At 43.8% G+C, this 21770-nt stretch overlaps 1 protein-coding gene, 4 long non-coding RNA genes and 1 pseudogene across 6 annotated transcripts; 4 read left to right on the plus strand and 2 right to left on the minus strand.

The window, feature by feature from the left end:
* The first annotated feature begins 2804 nt into the window (after nucleotides 1–2804).
* On the plus strand, nucleotides 2805–6335 carry LOC109736372 (F-box/FBD/LRR-repeat protein At1g13570-like; annotated as a pseudogene).
* A 2040-nt stretch (nucleotides 6336–8375) lies between these two features.
* Nucleotides 8376–12847, plus strand: LOC109736377 (GDP-L-galactose phosphorylase 1). Its single transcript, XM_020295600.4, has 8 exons — nucleotides 8376–8537; nucleotides 9286–9724; nucleotides 10283–10401; nucleotides 10482–10541; nucleotides 11190–11414; nucleotides 11532–11714; nucleotides 12110–12361; nucleotides 12455–12847. Exons 2-8 carry the CDS (start codon nucleotides 9652–9654, stop codon nucleotides 12650–12652), a joined length of 1110 nt encoding a protein of 369 aa, XP_020151189.1. The 5' UTR covers nucleotides 8376–8537; nucleotides 9286–9651; the 3' UTR covers nucleotides 12653–12847.
* Nucleotides 12848–13606: 759 nt separating this feature from the next.
* LOC109736385 (uncharacterized) lies at nucleotides 13607–14191 on the minus strand. Its single transcript, XR_002226382.4, has 2 exons — nucleotides 14061–14191; nucleotides 13607–13964 (listed from the first exon to the last, which is right to left on the minus strand). It is a non-coding gene; the product is annotated as an uncharacterized lncRNA (long non-coding RNA).
* A 357-nt stretch (nucleotides 14192–14548) lies between these two features.
* On the plus strand, nucleotides 14549–16087 carry LOC120964315 (uncharacterized). 2 transcript variants are annotated; one of them, XR_012184065.1, is made up of 3 exons: nucleotides 14549–14964; nucleotides 15058–15602; nucleotides 15689–16087. It is a non-coding gene; the product is annotated as an uncharacterized lncRNA (long non-coding RNA). The 2 variants fall into 2 exon arrangements; XR_005756180.3 differs by having other exon boundaries at nucleotides 14807–14964; nucleotides 15058–15168.
* A 777-nt stretch (nucleotides 16088–16864) lies between these two features.
* LOC109736386 (uncharacterized) lies at nucleotides 16865–17811 on the minus strand. The gene is made up of 2 exons (XR_002226383.3): nucleotides 17319–17811; nucleotides 16865–17222 (listed from the first exon to the last, which is right to left on the minus strand). It is a non-coding gene; the product is annotated as an uncharacterized lncRNA (long non-coding RNA).
* A 209-nt stretch (nucleotides 17812–18020) lies between these two features.
* LOC120963842 (uncharacterized) lies at nucleotides 18021–18388 on the plus strand. The gene is made up of 2 exons (XR_005755549.2): nucleotides 18021–18114; nucleotides 18225–18388. It is a non-coding gene; the product is annotated as an uncharacterized lncRNA (long non-coding RNA).
* Nucleotides 18389–21770: the final 3382 nt, after the last annotated feature.

Below are 21770 nucleotides of genomic sequence, written 5' to 3' on the forward strand. Positions count from 1 at the left end.
TCACTAACCTGCGTGAAAGTGAACAACTCACATATTGGGTGTCACACATAAGAGTTACCTGAACTCAACATCACCGCTCCTTTCTTGACCGCCTGTCTGAAACTTGAAGGAATTTCACCATTGCTTGTAGTCATCCCGAGTCAAATTCGCAGTTGTCTCACCACATGTATGACCACCAGAGCCCTGGCCCGTCTCCATGTCCCGTGCGTACCACACGCCTTGCCGCTATTACCGCGTCAAGCCTCCGCTGTTCCGGTCGAGTCTCAAGGGTCGCGAACCCACACCACTCAACCCCCACTGCAGAGTACCACCGATCATCACCGACCGATGACGAGTTTCAAGCTTTCATCGGACCACTAGGCTCCAGTCCGAACTGCATGTCACTCGCTTTTCCCCCTTGCTGAATAGGCTTCGATTCTCTGGATCCTTACACCGTAGCCCCTCAATCCAGCTCCACCTTCAACATGACTCCATGGTAGATGACCAGTCCACCCTCGCGCCTCGTCGACTTCAAGCTCCGTGTGCACATCACCTTGAATCAATCCCGCGCCATAGTCTTCGAAGCCACACAAGCCCTCGGGGCCTGTGCCACGTGTTTCCACGCCCTAGAAGTCGGTCACCATCAGCATCACGCACCTATGTCGTCGTCGCCGATCCAACACCTTCTTCTGTACCAACCGACTTGCGTCAATCCGTCAGACTGTCTAGTCCGACCCAGCCGATCTCGTTCGACTGTACGACACACTTGAGGCTCCCATACCGTCTTCGGCGAATTCCCATCCATCACATGATACTTCCATCTCAGCTGTCACGACTTCCCGCAATGCCTTCAAGCATCCCTATTGTGCCAACAAATCTTTCACTCTTGTCTGCAATAACCCAAGGTTTTCAGTTTCGATGAACTTCTCCACCTCAAACCCGATGCCCGATGGCGTCATGATTCTTTGTATGGCTGACCTTGCGAAAAATTAACCGAGCTTCTTTCCACGATGCCAAAGTACATAAGCAAACCAAACGTGATCACCTCCTAGTACTAGTAGCAATTCAACCAAAACAATGTTGGTCTTCACGTGGTGTAGCTCCTAGGCTCAACTCTCAATGCTAGCTATTTGCTTTGTCAAATCCTTAGCCTTCCCGATGTACGCATATCCCTTGATAGACTTTTTCCTTGCCGATTGATCTACCTCCGTCCGTGTCACACAATGACTCGGTCCTTTTTTTGTTCCAAAAGAAAACTCATTTCGCTGCTTTGTAGCGTTTCCTGTGTGCTTCACCGGCCATCTGAACCTGCTCGCGTTGCCACGCCTTGCCCTGCCCACCTGCACGGGTCGCTACGGCCAGCCCCGCCTGGGCTTGCCTGCCCAATGAGCCACCAGGCGCCAGCGATCTCAGCGCCCACCTAGAGTACGCTCGCACCATCAATCCGTCGACCGACAGCCGCACGACTCTCCTGACGCCGCTGATTTCGATCACACCTCGTCAAGACTCTGAACAAATCACCGCCAGCTTGCACGCATTACGCCCCGCTGCTTCCATCGATTTCTTCGCTTGAATCGATCTGTCTCAGCCTTCCTTCGCGTCGCATACGAGGACTCGGTCCTCTTTTTGGTCAAAAAAACAAATCTCGTATGTACGGCTGTTTCCAATTGCACCACACATCTTGCTAGAATCTGCACGTCCCGTGACCGATCGAGTCCACGCTCAGCTGCCCCCTGCGCATGTCCTCCGCCGCTTGGGCCTGTCTGCCTTGCCGCGGGCCACGTATCAATCTCGCCGACTCCGAGTACTCAACTCGGCGTCCACGCGATCGTGACCCACACCGATTCTTCCGATCTCGCCGACGATAATTCTTCCGCGATATTTTCAGCTCTAGATCAATAATCCACCGCCTCTTCGTAACCTTGCTCATGATACCACTTGTTAGAATAAATATGAGGCATACCGTCGATCATCCGAGGACCAAACAATCACACGAGCACGACACCGAGATTTGTTAACGAGGTTCATCGATATGGCTACATCCCCGGGGCCTGACTATGGACGCTCCTCCCCATGACACCGCTATAATACCGCACCCGGTCGCCCTGGACGCCGGCATATGCCGTCGGCTTCCCTTGCGTTCCTGTGCTATTATGTTGGCATAGGTTACATCGTGTGTCTACCCCCGCTATATATGAGAGGCCTATGATACAAGTGTCCTACTAGGACACGACTCCATATCCTATCTAAACACAATACAACTACAAGTCCAACTGTAACCTACATTGTACACAATATTTGACACAACTCCAACAAATACCGGGTGTTTTGGCGCTGTCAATACTATGCCATGTTCGTCATCTCTAGTGTTTAATCGGTCGATGGTGCAGCAACGTTGATTAGTTCTACACGCCTGCATTGATTTTGCAGTACAACAGGCTTGTGTGGTCGCCCCATCTGGCCCAAACTATATACGTTCGCTCATGATGGGACCAAAAGCGTCGACACATCTTTTTCATAAAGGTTCTGTATATCAACTAGAGTTGTGGATATTTTGTGCCTCTACGAACTTTGTGGCGTTCTTCAGATGTGCCTCGATAACATTTCGGAGGCAGTTTGCAAGACGCCACAAAATGGTTTCGGAGGATGCTACAAAAACCTTGTGAAGGCAATTTGAAAAACGCCACAAATTTTTTTTTTGAGGCGGCATGAGAAATGCGCCATATGAACTTTGGATGCCTTGTTAAAAATTCCACAAATTGTGCTTGTAGGCGTTCTGGAAATGCCTCCATACTGTGTTTCTCGGGTGTTTCAGAAAAGTGTCTTGGAAGGCCTTTTGCCTTCGTGAGTATCTCTAGCAGAATTTGAAAATGCCTTCGAATGTCTAGGCCATCATTTTATAGGCCTTGAGGTGTTTGAGAATGCCTGCTAACAGCGTACGTGTTTTAGTGGTACTTCACATGTAGTGGAATTGTGTTTAGAGAGATTAGATTGGTGATTATGTCAAACTTCTGTCATGTTTCTTTTGTGTTTTGCCAGTGATCGCTGTGCTACCCAGTTAATGGAACAGATTAAGCTGGTAATACTGTGCAGAGAGGTGAACGTGTCGATGTGAAACGTCTCAATGCACTACAGGTGTTAGGAGAATCCCGCGGATGCCGCCGGCGGCTCGAAACTACCGGACCACCCTCCTCCTGTGGCTCCTTGGTACGGGACTCCTTCCCGGGCGATCAGACTCGGCTGGTCCGTCCGCGTTCATTTCAGCGGCGCGCTCCTCGCCGGCCATTGCCTCGCCTCGCCGCTAGGTTCGGGGGATTTCGCCCAAAGGGTACACTTGTTGGAACAACCAGACGGCGACGGTGGATTGGATTTGTCTCGGTCCTTATACATAGCCTGGTGGAGCGCCTTGCTTTCCTCATGATTCCTTTCTCGCGAGTCCGATCCGAGTTCCTTCCCACCCGTCTAGTTTATCGTCAGCTCCGTCAACCACCCGCCGCCGTGCTTATACGGTACCCACACCTCTCTTCCTCCGTATCTCCAACGTTTTACAGGTTTCATTCATCATCCGTTCCAGATTCATCATGTCCTCTGACTAGAACAAAAGAGCACACTTCATCATAGAAAGTAATAGCAATATAGCATATGCTTTACTTTTAGAAACTTAAGTAATGTCTCTCTTTTTTTCCGATTTATAACCAAAGTAATATCAGGTGAGATGTTGAGCTTTTTGATGTCTGACTCTGTTATCACTTTTTTGATGTTTCTATGTAACTTCTCTTGCAGACAGAGGCTAAGATAGTTTGATGACAAAGAGAAATATTGGTTCAGATGAAGACCTGCGTCTGCATAGAACAATGGTGAAACGAAAGAAACAAGGGCTTCAACTGACCAACCTGCCAACGGTATGGAATATCCGAATGGACTCATGCCAAGTTATAATCTAGTAACTATATCAGTGTGCTTTCCTTTTCCTTCCTTCGCGCCATAATGCAGAACAAGTCCGCTTATTGTTCTTGTTCAACAATCTAAATGCCGTTTGTCTTTGCTGTAGGATATTCTCTGCAGTATCCTGTCACAATTGCCGATAAAAGAAGCTGTACGGACGAGCATACTGTCAGAACAGTGGAAATGTCTTTGGCATCACCACCCAAATCTAGTATTTACTCTTAGCTCGATGTTGCCAATTCCTCGTACCTTACCGTTAACACCCAATGATGATGAGCTAAGGAAACATGAGTTTACTCAGAGAGTCGATGCAGTCCTACAGCAGCACAGTGGTGTGGGGGTTGAGAACGTTCAGTTTCGGGCTCCATTTGAAGATGACCAAAGGGATCAGATAAATAGATGGGTGAACTTTGCTATTGCATCCAAAGCGAAACAGCTTATATTTGATTTCTTAACTGCCAGCCCTATGAGGCCACCATATAACTTCGATTTGCGGCTTCTCGATGACAGTAATAGTTTACACTTGCGATGTAAAACTCTGTTCCGTTTCTCTCAAGGTGCCTGCGGATTTCAACGGTTTTCAGAACCTTAAATGGATTTGCTTGGCAGGCACGAATATTACCGATGATGACCTTCAACTTTTAGTGTCCAGCTGCTGTGTTTTGGAGTTACTTGGAATTGCTAGCTGTAGAATGCTTACAAGGGTACAGCTATCTCATCCTTCAAATCCACTGAAGCATTTGCACGTACATGACTGTCGCTTGCTTCAGGCGATGGAGTTAAACTTTGGTCTGGTAGAACTTGAGTACAGTGGCCCATCGATACTGTTATCACCTCCTGGAACTTTGCTTCTCAAAAATATGTGCATCGAGTTGAATGATATGTGTCCTTCTCTGGAATACATCTTTACGAAACTTGATAATAACGTGCCTCGTCTTGAGATGCTGACTCTTCATTGCACCGAGTCAAAGGTTTGCTATTCACCGTTCCTATTTCCAGTTTTTTGTGCATCCCTATTTGATTTTTCTTGAGGTGAATTTTCCTTATCGGTTTTCATATTTATTTATCTGTGTGTTTCAGAGGGCTTCATTGCCAGGAAAGCTGCACAAATTTTCTTATCTGAAGCACCTGAGACTGGAGTTGACTTTTTTGGGTGCTCCGAGAAGCAAGAGTGATATCCTCGATTTCGCCTGCCTTTAAATTGCTGCTCCTTTCCTGGAAAAGCTGGAATTTCACGTAAGTCTGCATTTCAAGTCTTCAAATATATTTTGGAAGATATTTGGCTCGTTCCATGGAAATAAAGGGGAAACAGTCTTCAAATATACATTTGTAGATGAAGTCATGAACTAACCATTAGCAAATTGAGTACGTACTGTTTTGGGCCTATCATCAGTTGTACTTGTGGAATAAACAGGGCGCTATTATATATAGCAGCAATCCGATGTCTTTACTGGCGATACTTACAAAGTTCTTCACTTCACCAAGTCTTGTCTTGTGTTTATAACTGTTGTATTTTATGATTACTAAGCTCACTGACGATGCGTAAAAAGTAGTCACATTCTTCCTTTTTATTTACAGATGGTGCTGCGCTGCGAGCATCCAAGGTACACCACTGACCAGGGAGACCTACGGAGCCTTCCCTCCGAGCCTCACCTGCATCTCAGGCTGGTCGAAATCACGGGATTTTACGGCTGGAAAGGTCAGCTGGAGCTGGCGCTTCACATCCTGAGGAACTCTGTCGCGCTCGAGGCGATGAAGATAGATCCGATCCCAGCCCCTGCAGTAGTTGGTTCTGATTTTAGGCTGCTGGGATGTACGGGGTTTGCTTCCTTTTCGGATGGCTACGAGGTCGCCCTTGAGTTCCTCTGCAGCGCCGACCATCGCAATGTTGTTCATGTCCTAGAACCTTGAGCTCAGGGAAGTCCCGGAGAAAAAATGTATCTCTCTCACACACACGCCGTAACTTCCTCCAGACCAGCGTGGTGCCATGCTAGCAGGCAAGATGGCGAGCAGACATAAATCACTCAAGGAAGACAAGATAAGGCATGGCATGGCTTGCCACTTGCTGTTGATAAAGAGGTGTGTGCCCTGTTCACTGCATCCACCACCATTCATATCTGGCATGAGTTGAGGGCAATGCGCCCGTGATGATTTTCCCTTATCTGTTCAAATACAGCACACGATGCGCCCATGATGAATAATTTGTAGGGACCGAACTAATCAGGCTAAGGCGATGATGGGACTGGGTATTCCGGCCTGTACTTAGTTAATTTTGCTCCTTCTCACCGCAGCTAATGTACTCGACGCATGTTCGCGTGCGTTCATGTATCACATGTACTAGAAGGGTTGGACGTTTTTTGCTGCACCGTTGGTATTGTTGGGTTTCTTAAAAAAATCACTCTGCTTCGAAATATATGGTGTATTACTTTTTAAAAAGTCAAACCTTTTAAATTTGATCAAATTTGTGGAGAAATATATAGGATTCATAATATCATCTTGGTATTTTTAGATTCATCAATGAAATGAATTTCCATACTTATTTTATTTAATATTGTGGATGTTGATATTTTTGCTGTGAACATGGTCAAAGTTAAAGAAATTTGACTCTCCAAAAAAACTAATACCCTTTATATTTTGGAGCTTGTGGAATATTTAGTTTGGTGGGTGGGGAGATGATAGAGTGAGTTTTATTTTTATTTATAATGTGGTGATTTGGTGGGTCTTTTGTGATGTGATTTTGTGTTATGTGCTAACCAACCTATGTTTATGTGGGGAAAAAAATCCGTCGTGGTTGCATTTATTATATTAGTGCTACAATATCACATTGTGGCATTTTTTTTTCTAGGTGGTGGGAGGGTGTGCAGGATTGATGTTTTAATGGCCCGTTGCTGCTGATTGATTCGAAAAATCGTTGGCCCGGTCAAAATCGTAAATCAAATTCAAAATTGAATATTTCAATTGAATGAAAGAGCTTCAAAATTAGGGAACATAGTGAATTAAAAGAATTAAATGGGAGAATTTGAGAAATTGTTGACCCGGTCAAAATTGAATACCTCAATTAATTGTGAGACCTTAAAATTTGAAAGCATGGTGTATAGTATAAACGAATTGAATAAGAAAGCTTTGAAAAATTGTTGACCCGGTCAAAATCAGGTGATTCAATTGAACGTGAGCTCTTTAAAATTAGGAAGCTTAGTGTTATAGAGGATACATGTACCCCATCATTTTGGCATCAATGACACGCTTTACTTGGGGAATTTCCAACACGGACCCGCAAACCTCCCGCATACGTCCGGAGAGACCGCGTTACCCGTGGAAGTCATCCAATACGGTTTTGTATCGGTCCATGGTGCGATCAGGATGTACTTTCTTCCGCAAACCGGAGACAAACGTGGGGGACTTTGCGGGAGTCCGGGCTACTCTCACGTTCGCTTCTGACCTCCCTGGCCCATCGAGACCCCTCCTCCCTCGCTCGCCGTGTTTGCAGAAACTTCATCTGGTTTGTTAAAAAAGAGGTTAAAATGTATGCACCTATGGTTCGATGGCGGCCTCTCGCTTCCGTGTTCGCGGACAGATGCATGAGAAATTTTGCGGGCTGCTATTGGAGATACCCTTACATGACATCCCCGCCTCGAGAGATGTAGTAATTGTTCTAGCAAGTCCCCATACCTCGGAAGATACATTCCAAGGATTTTCGTGCATCATTTTCTTTGTCGCCTAAACACTACTCGTACATCTAAACAGATTCTCCCAGCCTTCTATACTTAGGTTCCTGGGCCAGCCCCATGCATACTTCAAAGTCTTTAACATAGCAGACGGTTTGAACACCGTTGGATCTCTGATCCGATGGCCCATGTGCTCCTGGAACATGGGGGCATATAAGCTCCGGAAGCACCGCATCGTCAGCCACCTCAAACAGTCAAACTTTTTGGCTTCCTCCGTCACCAGAACCACATCATGGAGCTCTTCATCCTTGAGATCGGATTGAGTGGATTCTGACGAACGAAACACACGGCGATCGAGGGCCTCACACGTACCCTTTATTCTTCCTCCTCATTGTCGATTCTCTCCCCACCCCAGATTAAACTAAGTTGTGTTCAAATAATTGCATGACTTTTCCATTTCCTATCCTTACCAAAAAAAAAACAATTACCTATGTAAACATACCTATTTATATACGGAAATCCCTACATTTTATGGTACATTTTGTGAAGAGTAATGACCCACCTCACATAACCACCTGCACAAAATCGCATAAAACCATATGTTTTACACACTGCAAAAACATAAACACTTGGCATGTGGCATTCAATAAAATCAGGAAATATAATTACCTTTTTTGCTTGCACTTGTATTTTGCGGAATCTTTCAAATCCATGGAAATTTAACCAAAATTCATCCAAGCATTTTTTTAAGGCTATATCCAAAGAATATCTGTCCAGGAAAATACCACTTGTGCAAATAAAGAAGCCAAGTGCCAATTTTCCTGGAACCTTCCTTCCTGGCGGCTCCAAACTCCTCTCCTCTCCAGCGCAAACATCCCTCTCCCCGGCTCCCTTTCCTCTTCTTGGCCGGACGGACACCCACCCACCCCGAGCGAGCGCCTCCTCCAGGTACCGATCCATCCAACCATTCTTGTTTATTCGCGTCCGCGAGATCGAAATCCGCTAGCTTTCACCGGAATCTCTGAGTGTTTTCTCTCGATCGATTTTGTGTGTTCCTCATGGAGTCCAGCCGGCGCAAATTGGTATAGCTTGTCACGGAATAGAGGGTGGGTGGGCGAGATTCTCGCATTCTTCCGCCCGATTCGGGTTTTGGTTTCTCGAAATTGCTCCTGTTCAAGCAAATGCACGGCGGGGGGGGGGGGGGGGGGGGGGGTGCTGTTCCTTCAATTATCTTGTGTGGAGCAATCTGCTATGATGCAGTTTCTAGGTTAGATGGTTCGCGTTGAAGGCCCCCCGATTATTTGCTCACGGAGCAAAAAAATCTGAATGTTTCATGCTGTCGTTGGGAAATTAGGATGTTTTCGTTGGCACTATGCGGACACAGGCGGCATGATGCCGTGATTTCACAACCTTTACTTGAGAAGAAATTCATTGTCTAGCTTGCTCACAAGTCGGAGTATGGTCCGGCATAGATCCTTTGTGGTATTTGATTGAATATTACTCCCTCCGTCTGGAATCGGTTGACGCTCAAACGGATGTATCTACACGTATTTCAGTGCTAGATACATCCGTTTGAGCATCAACTAATTCAGGACGGAGGAAGTATGTGCTTGTATGAATGCTTGCAATTTCAGATTATTTTCCTTTTAGGACCTGGGTTACTGTTTCGGTTGGCTGACACTTTGTTCATGTTCAGATTGTCCTGCAAAAATACTGCATTTTATGATCGGAGAACTTGTGAGGAGCTCCTAGAAGAAGAGCCAAGTTGATCCTGCAAAATTGGATAGCTGGTCCGGCAGGGCTGGCTTCAGAAGATCAGCCACGGCTCTAAGGAGAGTAACCCGTGTTACACCAAGAAGGGAAAGGCAATGTGTCCATCGCTTTCCTAAGTTTCTGCTTGCATCGCCTTCTTTCCACGGTGGCCGTGGTGCCCTCCCATCTGCAGGGGGGCATCCTTCTGATCTGACCTACCTTGCTGGTGGTGGTGCTGCACAATTCTGAAGTAGGCCTTTAGCATCATAGTTAGTTCAGTTAGTAGTCCATAATATTAAGAGTTGTAAGTATGGTGTCGGCCACCAAACTAGAAGGTGGATATTGTTTTCACAGCAAGAACTCTCCTCTCGATCAACCTGAAGGTAAATAAAAGTGCTTTGAACTTCCAAATGTTTCTCTCTTTTCGGAATGACTGTCTATAATATTCTTTAATCCTAGCATCATGAATTTCTTCTTTTGCCTGTGTAAAACTGTAATTGTCCTCTACACTGTTCTGGCACGAAAAAAAAATTAGTATTTTTTTTCTTGTCTAAGTATTTAGTCATCCTTTACTATTTTCTGGCACCACAAACAAAACCAAAAAGGATGAGCTGTGTATGTAAACTTATCCGTTTGTTTTTCCACATATTTGAACTCTCTGCCGAGTTAGATAGCTACTCCCTCTGTTAGTGATCTAAACGCTCTTATATTTCTTTACGGAGGGAGTATGTTATAGTTGAATTCAATGATATGCGCCTGCTTTGATGCTACAATTGCAGTTTGGAATACTGAAGTATCCCTAGATAATTTTACACAAGCACTTTCTTTTTACCAAACCTAGCTGTGTAATCACCTTTATTAACCCTTTAAAATAACAGCACATGGCCAGTTATATATTATTGTGGCATTGTAGTATTCATACATTTCTCTTTGAGCTTCAGGTGTGAAGATACATCTTTACCGTCTTGGAATAGAACAGCGTGAACATGATGCCCTCAAAAGCTTTGCATGTGCTGGTGAAGGCAGCCCAAGTTTACTTGATACAATCATTCTTTCTCAGGTTTGTATTACCTGAGAGTTCACACAATCTTTATGAGTTATCATGGCACCATTTTTAATAGATGATTTTCTTTGTAACAGTGGGAGAACTTTGCTCAGAAGGGCCAGTTGGGATATGATGTTACTACTTGCGAACTTAAGGTGCTTCTTGGATCCCCCCTAATTCTTGTGTCCTAGATCAAAGTAACTTTAAACATTTGCTTGTGCATGTTGGATTCTGATACCCAAACTAAAAAACACAAAGCCAGAGATGTGAAATATAGTTTTATACATTTTATACTTAACCTCTTCCCTTCCTCAGTTTCCACAATCAAACTGCAGAGTGGCATGCTAATACCAAATATTCCTGCAACACCACCTACCAAATTGTTCACATTCCCACTAATTGCCACTGTTGCTGCCCTCATTGGAACAGTCTGCCTTTCCTGTGCTGCCAATCGTGATGGCTATGGGGGGATAGTACGGATGGGGATGTTAGGAAACATAGCAGTGGGAAATAAGAGAGAAAGGAGCGGGAAAGATTCGATAAATAATAGTGGTTGCCACTTATAGTTATCCACATCTTAAAGCACATAACTATTTCATCTTAGGTGGCAGAAGTTTAACTTTGAAGAAATATTGCGATTCTAGAAGTGTAATCAACCAACCAACATTTTTTTCTGCCAGACATACCATTGACAGTCTGTTAAACTTATGTATTTCCCTTTCAAAAGGCTTATTAAGCCATCAATCCTGTTAATGATATGCCCTGAGCTTGACTGGAATAATTGGTTTTGAATGGTTGTACAGGTCATTGAAGGTCAAAGGGATTTTGTTATTCAGATGAATGATAAATGGAATTCATTTTCCCTCAAGAAATATGACAAGTTCGGCCATCCTTTCGGATGCTTGAAGCCAAATTCTGCTAGAAGCTACGAGGAATTACTTTTGTGCATCGCAGAAGGAGAAAATAATGAACCGGAGGTTGTTCCTTCGATTACACCCCCAAACAATGGAGTACTGCTGATCGCGAATGTACGCACCTTAACCCCTAACCCCTCCCCAACCCTTTGTGAATGTGAATATAGATACAAGTGCTAGTTGCCATCTGCATCATGTTTTTCCATTTCTGATGGACATCTTTTCCTGAAGGCATATCCTGTTGAATATGGTCACATTTTCTTGGTCCCAAATGCAACTAATCAGCTATCTTCCTTTTGGGATAAAAGGATGTTTGGGCTGATTACAAAGATTGCCTCTGAAGTAAACAGTGCAGCGTTCCGGGTTTTCTTTGATGATGGTACATCTATTGTGCCAAAGCACATGTTTTTTCAGGTAATACCTTCTAGTTCTAGTGCTTAATGTTTTGAACTTACTCCAAAGTACATTACTATTCACCTGCCATGTGCTATACAGACCTGAATACCCAATATAATGGGAGTACTCATTTAGTTGTCTGGTGGTCTCATCTTCACTAAGCATTCGACTTTGTGCTGTAATGTATTGTCACCGATTTACAGCATACTTCAAAGTACTTTAATTGCCATGATGAGTAAGATTTTAAAGGGAAGATTGATCCTTGTAATTGTTTTATTGTTCTGTTATTACTGAATCAAAATAACTGAGTAGATTTTTTTCCATAATAAGATATTGCTAAGATACTAGAACTACTAGTTTGCAGTGGTTGCTTAAGGAGAATCTCATGGTGTTATTTTTGCTAAATATTACAGGCCTGTTACTTTGCCAATCCTTTACCAGTGGAGTCTTCCTCAACTGTTGCATTATATGATGGGGCAACCAGATCAGGCATTTGTGTGTCTGAAATAGTTGATTACCCTCTAAAAGCACTTGTGTTCACGAGCACCAATGTAAATGCACTTGTCGATGTAGTGAGTGAAGCATGCTTGGCTTTGCATGAGAACAATACTGTGCACAGCCTAATGATGTCCAACAACGGCAGAAATGTTTTCTTATTCCCCCAGGTGAAACTCGCTAATACATTGTGTTCCATCTCTAAACAAATGTTTTATCAACAAAGGAATTGTTAGGTGTTAATCTCTGGTGTTTGATTTTAGGTGAAAAATCTGGTCACTGGCTGCTGTCTTTCTGCCTGGGAGTGCTGTGGCTACTTTGTTTATCACACCAAAGTTGATTTCGACCGAGCTTCTGAGACCGGAATTTCCAATAGGATGGCTTCGTTCTCGTTCCAAGATGGTGACTTTGAAGACTTGAAGAAACTCTGCTGCGCTATAGCTGATGGCCTTGTTACCTAAGCCTGCACCGTATGCAAGCATCAACAATGTGTGCAGCGGTTCATTATGTAAAATCACCCAGAATGTTACTGCAACTATAAACATATCGTGTATCATGCTCTCCCATTCCCCGTGTTTAGCGTGTTATGCCTAAATACTATGAAACATATGTCTCAAGACATCCGGGTTGATGAATAAAGCTTGCTGTTCTCCTCATGAATCAATCTCTGAATATTTGCAAGGATTGTGCAATGATATTTCAGCTACTACATTTGCAGTTTACAGAATCAACTTTGCAGTCTGTGAGACATTGAATTACTTCAGAACTGAACCTGTGATATAGCAGATGACTTGGTTTGTTTCATGTGGTTTGCTTCAGAAGGCACATGCCCTTGATCTGATAGCTTTGTTGCAGAAACAGTTTTTACGTGGATGTGTTATAAATTTATATAGCTTGCAGTTGTTACTGGGAGTTCAAAGATTGTATGTAGAGAAGGAAATCTGTTGCAGTTATAAGTTGTGCATCGACGTTAAGATGGATCTTATCACTCATTGCATCGGCCGCAACATCCTGAGGCAGCATCAGATTCAGCAGGGTTTGTTGCATGATGGAAAAGAAAAAAAAACAGAAAATTGTGTATGGTTGCAGCCGGTTTTCATCTCGATCCTATGTATGGTTGCAGCCGGTTTTCATTTCATGGCAGTTTGGACAGTAAGCCAGTTTCTTGTGTGTGATGGTGGCAGTTTTGGACCAAAAAAATCCCTAGATTTAAATGAATTGCCATGGCAGTTTTAAAAAATGCCCCCTACCCCCTGGCGTCCTTTTTTTAATGGCTTTAGAAGTCCAATTGAGTCCAAACACAATCAACTTAAATAACTTGGATTTTTATGAAATAACTACTGACCAATATTTTATATTTTTGATAATGGTGTTAGTTCGTTCTTGAAGAATATTCAAATAAGGTTACAGACAAATTTAAACAAGCCCATAATAAGTTTTAATACCTTCGAAAATACAACCACAAACAAGGGAAATCAACTATATTTATTGATTGGCTAATTTATTCAACATTCCAAATTTCGAAATATTTGGATGTTACAGACGGCTCGCCTTAAGATCTTATTGCACGTTGCTTCACATCCTGAAGCAACTTGAGGCAGAATCAGCATGGAAAGAAGCAGGCGCAGTAACTAAGTTCAGGATATTGATGGTCCGTGTCACACTCCGCATACGGGTAACCCTCATGTTCGCAGTCCTCTGTGCATTGGTCACCCTTGCATTGCGAAGTAGGGTACGTCTGGCTTAACCGCCTGCAGTGGCCTTCAGATCCTGCTGTAAAATATGGGCAACATTTGAATAACAACATTAGAAAACAAAACACTGAGAAACTATTATATTATTCAGATAATTATTCCAGGCAAGGCTTACCAGGAAGCAAGAGGAGTGACATGAGCAAAATTAAGCACAAGCTTGCCATCTTGACCTTGTCGACCTCCATATCTCCAGGAATAAACACCCAAGCAAAGAAGGATGGAATTCCAAATAGGTTAACTTAGTAGTGCACCACTGATCCCTTCTTATAGAGATGGATGATGGAACCTTACAATAAACCAAACAGAAAAGGTTGTATATATCTGGATGATGCAATGATGTGTTGTGTAAATTGAAAAGACACTATAGGTTGTTGTGGGTTGGTGTGTGCGCGCTCGCACGCGTGCGTGGAATGGTGCCTTTGTTGCTTAGGTGGAACCCTAAAAAACAGAAATTGTCATATTTATCTGGATGATGCATGGTATATATCCAGAAGATGCAACGATACATTGTACATTGAAGAAAAGACATTCTCAGGGGTGATAAAAGACACCCTAGGTAGTTGATACATGTGTGTGTGTGTGTTGGTGTGAGGTATTGCCTGATGTTTGTACTGCTCAAAATGGTGCATTTGTTGGTTAGACAGAACCCTACAAAAGGCAAACAGAAAATGTCATTATATGGATGATGCAATTGTATATATCCGAATGATGCAGCAATGTGTCACACACTGGAAAAAGACACCGAGACATGATAAAAAGGCACCCCGGGTTAGTTGATACATGCATGTCTTTTATGTGAGGTATGTCATGATATTTGTATCGCTCAAAATGGTGCCTTTGGATCTTAGCAGTAGGAAAAAAACACCCAGCGTATCACGCATTGGATTAGGAAATAATGTTGCTGGGGTAATTGCACTTGTCGATGTAGTAAGTGAAGCATGCTTGGCTTTGCACGAGAACAATATTGTGCACAGCCTAATGATGTCCAACCACGGCAGAAATGTTTTCTTATTCCCCAGGTGAAACTCGCTAATACATTGTGTTCCATCTCTAAATAAATGTTTTATCAACAAAGGAATTGTTAGGTGTTAATCTCTGGTGTTTGATTTTAGGTGAAAAATCTGGTCACTGGCTGCTGTCTTTCTGCCTGGGAGTGCTGTGGCTACTTTGTTTATCACACCAAAGTTGATTTCGACCGAGCTTCTAGTAGAAATTCTGAATTGGTATAATGGCTCTTTCTTACATTACAACTTACAATACAAGAGTTTCTTACAGGAGTGAAACAAAACTAAAAAAAAAGATTAAAGAATAACGTTTGACAAAATGATTAATGCAAAATGATCCATTAAAGAAAAGAATTGATACAACAATTTGATTACTTAATCAATTAGTAGTATCCCTGCCATGATTTTCAAATCTTTTCTATTTAGTAGTCTAAGTTTCTCGATGAGGATAATTAATTCGGTCGTTGTGGTCGGACTCTATTATGGATTTCTACTACATTCTCCATAGGTCCCTCTTAGATCTTCTTTCTCCAATCTTGGATTAGGGAAGAAGGAGATATTCGCGACTACTGGCGATTTCATTATGGGGCAGCTCATGATCTTCATATCGATCTATTGTCCACCTCTGTATCTATTCTTTCTTAGCTAAACAGGTGGAAGATCTATCCAATTTGGTTATATTATATCATGGACTCGCAAAAACGGATCTGAATTTGACTGAAATGCACGATCTTCACAGGTATCACTTTTCACGATACCTAAAAGGTGGAATAGCGATTTTCGAACCATTTCCTATAAGAGAATGGTTTCCATTACTTTGAGAAATGGATTCTTGAGACCGGAATTTCCAATAGGATGGCTTCGTTCTCGTTCCAAGATGGTGACTTTGAAGACTTGAAGAAACTCTGCTGCGCTATAGCTGATGGCCTTGTTACCTAAGCCTGCACCGTATGCAAGCATCAACAATGTGTGCAGCGGTTCATTATGTAAAATCACCCAGAATGTTACTGCAACTATAAACATATCGTGTATCATGCTCTCCCATTCCCCGTGTTTGGCGTGTTATGCATAAATACTATGAAACATATGTCTGAAGACATCCGGGTTGATGAATAAAGCTTGCTGTTCTCCTCATGAATCAATCTCTGAATATTTGCAAGGATTGTGCAATGATATTTCAGCTACTACATTTGTAGTTTACAGAATCAACTTTGCAGCATTTCTGTGAGACATTGAATTACTTCAGAACTGAACCTGTGATATAGCAGATGACTTGATTTGTTTCATGTGGTTTGCTTCAGAAGGCACATGCCCTTGATCTGATAGCTTTGTTGCAGAAACAGTTTTTACTTGGATGTGTTATAAATTTATATAGCTTGCAGTTGTTACTGGGAGTTCAAAGATTGTATGTAGAGAAGGAAATCTGTTGCAGTTATAAGTTGTGCATCGACGTTAAGATGGATCTTATCACTCATTGCATCGGCCGCAACATCTTGAGGCAGCATCAGATTCAGCAGGGTTTGTTGCAGAGGCTAGGTAGCCACTAATGATGGAAAAGAAAAAAAAAACAGAAAATTGTGTATGGTTGCAGCCGGTTTTCATCTCAATCCTATGTATGGTTGCAGCCGGTTTTCATTTCATCGAAGTTTGGACAGTAAGCCAGTTTCTTGTGTGCGATGGTGGCACTTTTGGACGAAAAAATCCCCAGATTTAAACGAATTGCCATGGCAGTTTTTAAAAATGCCCCCACCCCCTGGCGTCCTTTTTTAATGGCTTTAAAAGTCCAATTGAGTCCAAACACAATCAACTTAAATAACTTGGATTTTTATGATATAACTACTGACCAATATTTTATATTTTTGATAATGGTGTTAGTTCGTTCTTGAAGAATATTTCAAATAAGGTTACAGACAAATTTAAACAAGCCCATAATAAGTTTTAATACCTTCGAAAATACAACCACAAACAAGGGAAATCAACTATATTTATTGATTGGCTAATTTATTCAACATTCCAAATTTCGAAATATTTGGATGTTACAGACGGCTCGCCTTAAGATCTTATTGCATGTTGCTTCACATCCTGAAGCAACTTGAGGCAGAATCAGCATGGAAAGAAGCAGGCGCAGTAACTAAGTTCAGGATATTGATGGTCCGTGTCACACTCCGCATACGGGTAACCCTCATGTTCGCAGTGCTCTGTGCATTGGTCACCCTTGCATTGCGCAGTAGGGTACGTCTTGCTTAACCGCCTGCAGGGGCCTTCAGATCCTACTGTAAAATATGGGCAACATTTGAATAACAACATTAGAAAACAAAACACTGAGAAACTATTATATTATTCAGATAATTATTCCAGGCAAGGCTTACCAGGAAGCAAGAGGAGTGCCATGAGCAAAATTAAGCACAAGCTTGCCATCTTGACCTTGTCGACCTCCATGTCTCCAGGAATAAACACCCAAGCAAAGAAGGATGGAATTCCAAATAGGTTAACTTAGTAGTGCACCACTGATCCCTTCTTATAGACATGGATGATGGAACCTTACAATAAACCAAACATAAAAGGTTGTATATATCTGGATGATGCAATGATGTGTTGTGTAAATTGAAAAAGACACTATAGGTTGTTGTGGGTTGGTGTGTGCGCGCTCGCACGCGTGCGTGAAATGGTGCCTTTGTTGCTTAGGTGGAACCCTAAAAAACAGAAATTGTCATATTTATCTAGATGATGCATGGTATATATCCAGAAGATGCAACGATACATTGTACATTGAAGAAAAGACATTCTCAGGGGTGATAAAAGACACCCTAGGTAGTTGATACATGTGTGTGTGTTGGTGTGAGGTATTGCCTGATGTTTGTACTGCTCAAAATGGTGCCTTTGTTGGTTAGACAGAACCCTACAAAAAACCAAACAGAAAGTGTCAGATTTATATGGATGATGCAATTGTATATATCCGAATGATGCAGCAATGTGTTACACATTGGAAAAAGGCACCGAGACGTGATAAAAAGGCACCCCGAGGTAGTTGATACATGCATGTTTTTTATGTGAGGCATGTTGTGATATTTGTAGTTTTGTACCACTCAAAATGGCGCTTTTGGATCTTAGCGGTAGGGAAAAAAACCAGCATATCGGATTGGATTAGGAAACAATGTTGCTGAGGTAATATTAGAAATTCATGAATCAATCTCTTAGTAATCAATACATGATATTGTTACCAGTGTGAATGATCTTTGGGCTTAAAAGATCATCTTCTGCAACATTTTCGCCAGACGTTGCATCACTTCATGAGGAGCCTATGATATAGCAGATGAATAATCTCCTTGTCTTCTAACTTTCTAAGGATAAACACACCGCCTAATTGGTGCGTTCGAACTAGAAGGCAATACTAGTCACCAGATCTGATAATTTTGTTGCAAAAATAGTTTAATCTCTATGTATGCTCAGACCTGTTAAATGTTAGTCCTTCAGGCCCGGATTTGGGGACCCCATCTCTATGCTCAAAACTGTTAAATGTGAACTCCTATAATTATTATTCTTTTATCCTTAGTTTGCAGTTTTAATTAGGAGATGAACAGTTGACAAAATTGTATAAACAAGTTACAGAACTGGATGATGCATGTGTGTACATTGGAAATTCAACTCAAGATGTTCTTGAAATTACCACACGCCTCCAGCACCCCCCATCCTAAGTACTAATCGTGTGCAAGCTGATAGCTACTCGCTGTAATTACGACAAAATGGGAGTACCGTTGTTACTCCCTTAACTCTACAAATTAAGGCATAAATAAGAACAGGTATTGAGTGGTCAAATCGTGTCTACTCCCTCCGTTCGGAAATACTTGTCATCAAAATGAATAAAAAGGGATGTATCTAGACGTATTTTAGTTCTAGATACATCTCTTTTTATCCATTTTGATGACAAGTATTTTCGGACAGAGTGAGTACTTTTAATTTAAAATATTTAGACCGATAGACCAATTTAGGCTCGCACCAATGGACAGTGTTTAGCAGCCAAATAGGAACTAATATTTAGCGGCCAAATGATTATGTTTCATGTGGGGCCCGCCCACCGCTCTCCCATCTTAATTTTATATTCATTCGAAAACTCCATTTTCACATGTTTTTATGGCCGACCCTTGCCTTTGTTTTCTGCATCAAGAAAGGTTGTTTGGTGCCCGCTTCTCCAAAGGTTGATGGCCGCTACTCCTAGCGACGTTGTGATGGCGGCCAATGATGTTGCTCCAGTTGCGGCGCTGCGAGGCAATCCGAGTGAATGTTACAAGGCAGCATCAGCTGTTGTTGCGAGGTCATCGGAGTTGCTACGAGAAGTGTTGCAACGAGCGGCCGCGCCACTGCGAGCTAGTATTGCGAGGACACCACCGTGCTTGTACCCGGTGTTGCGAGGACGCCGATGTACTATTACACCGTGCTTGTGAAACATGTTGAAAGCCAGTGTCGTGGGAGCACCGCCATATACTACGAGGCATGCTGAAGCCAATGCTACAAGGGGCATGTCCATGCTACGGGAGTGACATCGGTGCTGCGAGGTGATGTTGCAATCGGAGTTGCCATGCTACAGGGACTATCTTCGTGTCGCGAGGCACACTACGAGCAGGTATTGTGAGCCATGCTATGGAAGCGTCACTGATGTTGTGATCCATGTTGCGAGTGGCGACCATGTTGTGAGGGGGAGGCGCGGGTAGGGGAATCGTGGGATGTATTGAGCACGAGACACACTGTGTGTGATTCGATGACTGGCCACGTTGCAAGTGGTGGGCATCCCGGTCTCAAGACGAGACGCTGACGTTATAAAGGCCGGCCACCGCACCTACAAGCCTTGAGACGTAATGCTGCAAGGGCCGTAAAACATCGACCAGTCGTCTGCTGCTGCGAGGCCATTTAGTGATGTTGTGAGCCGCTGCTGCAAGGCCGTTTAGTGATGTTGTCAGCTGCTATGAGGTCACCAGGGTTGGTACGACGGACGGCGCAGCTGCGAGCTACTTGCCGCGAGGCCGTCGGAGTTGGTACAATGGGTGGCGATGCTGCGAGGTCGGCCGAGCTGCTTCGATGGACGGCATTGTTGCGAGTTGCTGTCGTGAGCCGATGTTGCGGGGGACGCTGGAGCTGCGGCGATGGCCCGGTTGCTTCCATCACACGACGGTGATGCGACGCTCGATGGCTGGACGGTGTTGCGACGCTCGATGACCATGATGAGCACATGCTTCCACGACACAGCGGTGTAGTGATGCTCGATGGGCCGCGACAACGGTGTGCTTCCTCGACATGACCGTGCTGCAATGGATGCTCCATTGGTGTCTCGGCTATGACAGTAGCGGCGATGCTGCGATGGCGCCTGAAAGGATCGATATAGTTGACTAGAGGGGGTGGGGGGGTGAATAGGCAACTAACAATTTTTAGCTTTTATTTACCAATTTAAACTTTGCATCAAAGTAGGTTGTCTAGATATGCAACTAGGTGAGCAACCTATATGATGCAACAACAACAAGCACACAAGCAAGCAAGAGATGCAACACAATATAAGCTTGCACAAGTAAAGGTACGAGATAACCAAGAGTGGAGCGGTGAAGGCGAGGATGTGTTACCAAAGTTCCTTCCCTTTGAGGGGAAGTACGTCTCCGTTGGAGCGGTGTGGAGGCACAATGCTCCCCAAGAAGCCACTAGGGCCACCGTATTCTCCTCACGCCCTCACACAATGCGAGATGCCGTGATTCCACTATTGGTGCCCTTACAGGCGGCGACCGAACCTTTACAAACAAGGTTGGGGCAATCTCCACAACTTAATTAGAGGCTCCCAACACCACCACGAAGCTTCAGTACAATGGAATATGGCTCCGCAGTGACCTCAACCATCTAGGGTGCTCAAACACCCAAGAGTAACAAGATCCGCAAGGGATTAGTGGGGGGAATCAAATTTCTCTTGGTGCAAGTGTAGATCGGGGCCTTCTCAACCAATCCCTAAAAAATCAACAAGTTTGATTGGCTAGGGAGAGAGATCGGGCGAAAATGGAGCTTGGAGGAACAATGGAGTTTGGGGATGGAAGAGGTAGGTCTTCTTGGAGAAGAAGACCCCTTTATATAATGGGGGGACACATCCAACCGTTATGCAGCCCGCAGCCCGCATCTGGGCGGTACTACCGTTGCTGGAGCGGTAGTACTGCTGCCACAGCGGTACTACCACTGTGGCAAGTAGACATAGGGCAACCAGGGCTGAGGGAGAAGAAGTACACGCACTAGGGCGGTACTACCGCCGATAGGCGGTACTGCCGCTTCCTACAGCCGCTGGAAAATAGGGGAAGGCAGCGAGCTGAGCGGCAGTTGCAGCGGATGTAGGAGCGGTACTACCGCGCCCTACTGCCGTCCCTACTACCGCTCCCGTGCGTGGTCCTTTATGGAAACCCGACACAAAAAATCAATACCAGAGCAGGGGCGGTAGTACCAGCGGCACTAACAAGCGGTACTACCGCCGATAGGCGGTACTACCGCCCTTGCCGGTACTACCGCTTAGTGCAAATCACCCCTTGTTTTGCACATCACGGAAACTCCAAAGAAGCAGGAAGAAAGCGAGGGTGCAAGGAGAATGTGAACGTGATGATTCCACCCATACTCTTCCGAAACGGATCCCCTCTTGATAGTACGGTTATCCCTACGACTCAATTCCACCGAAAAGAAATGAAGGAAAATAATCCGTCTAAAGTGAAGTCCTTGAGGGGTAACAATCGCATAGTGCTCTTATATTAGATAACCTGAAAAGCTTAATGCACATGATTAGTCCGCAAACGTATTGTCATCAATCA

The sequence above is a fragment of the Aegilops tauschii genome, chromosome 5 (assembly GCF_002575655.3).
Source record: "Aegilops tauschii subsp. strangulata cultivar AL8/78 chromosome 5, Aet v6.0, whole genome shotgun sequence".
Classification (NCBI taxonomy): Eukaryota; Viridiplantae; Streptophyta; class Magnoliopsida; order Poales; family Poaceae; genus Aegilops; species Aegilops tauschii.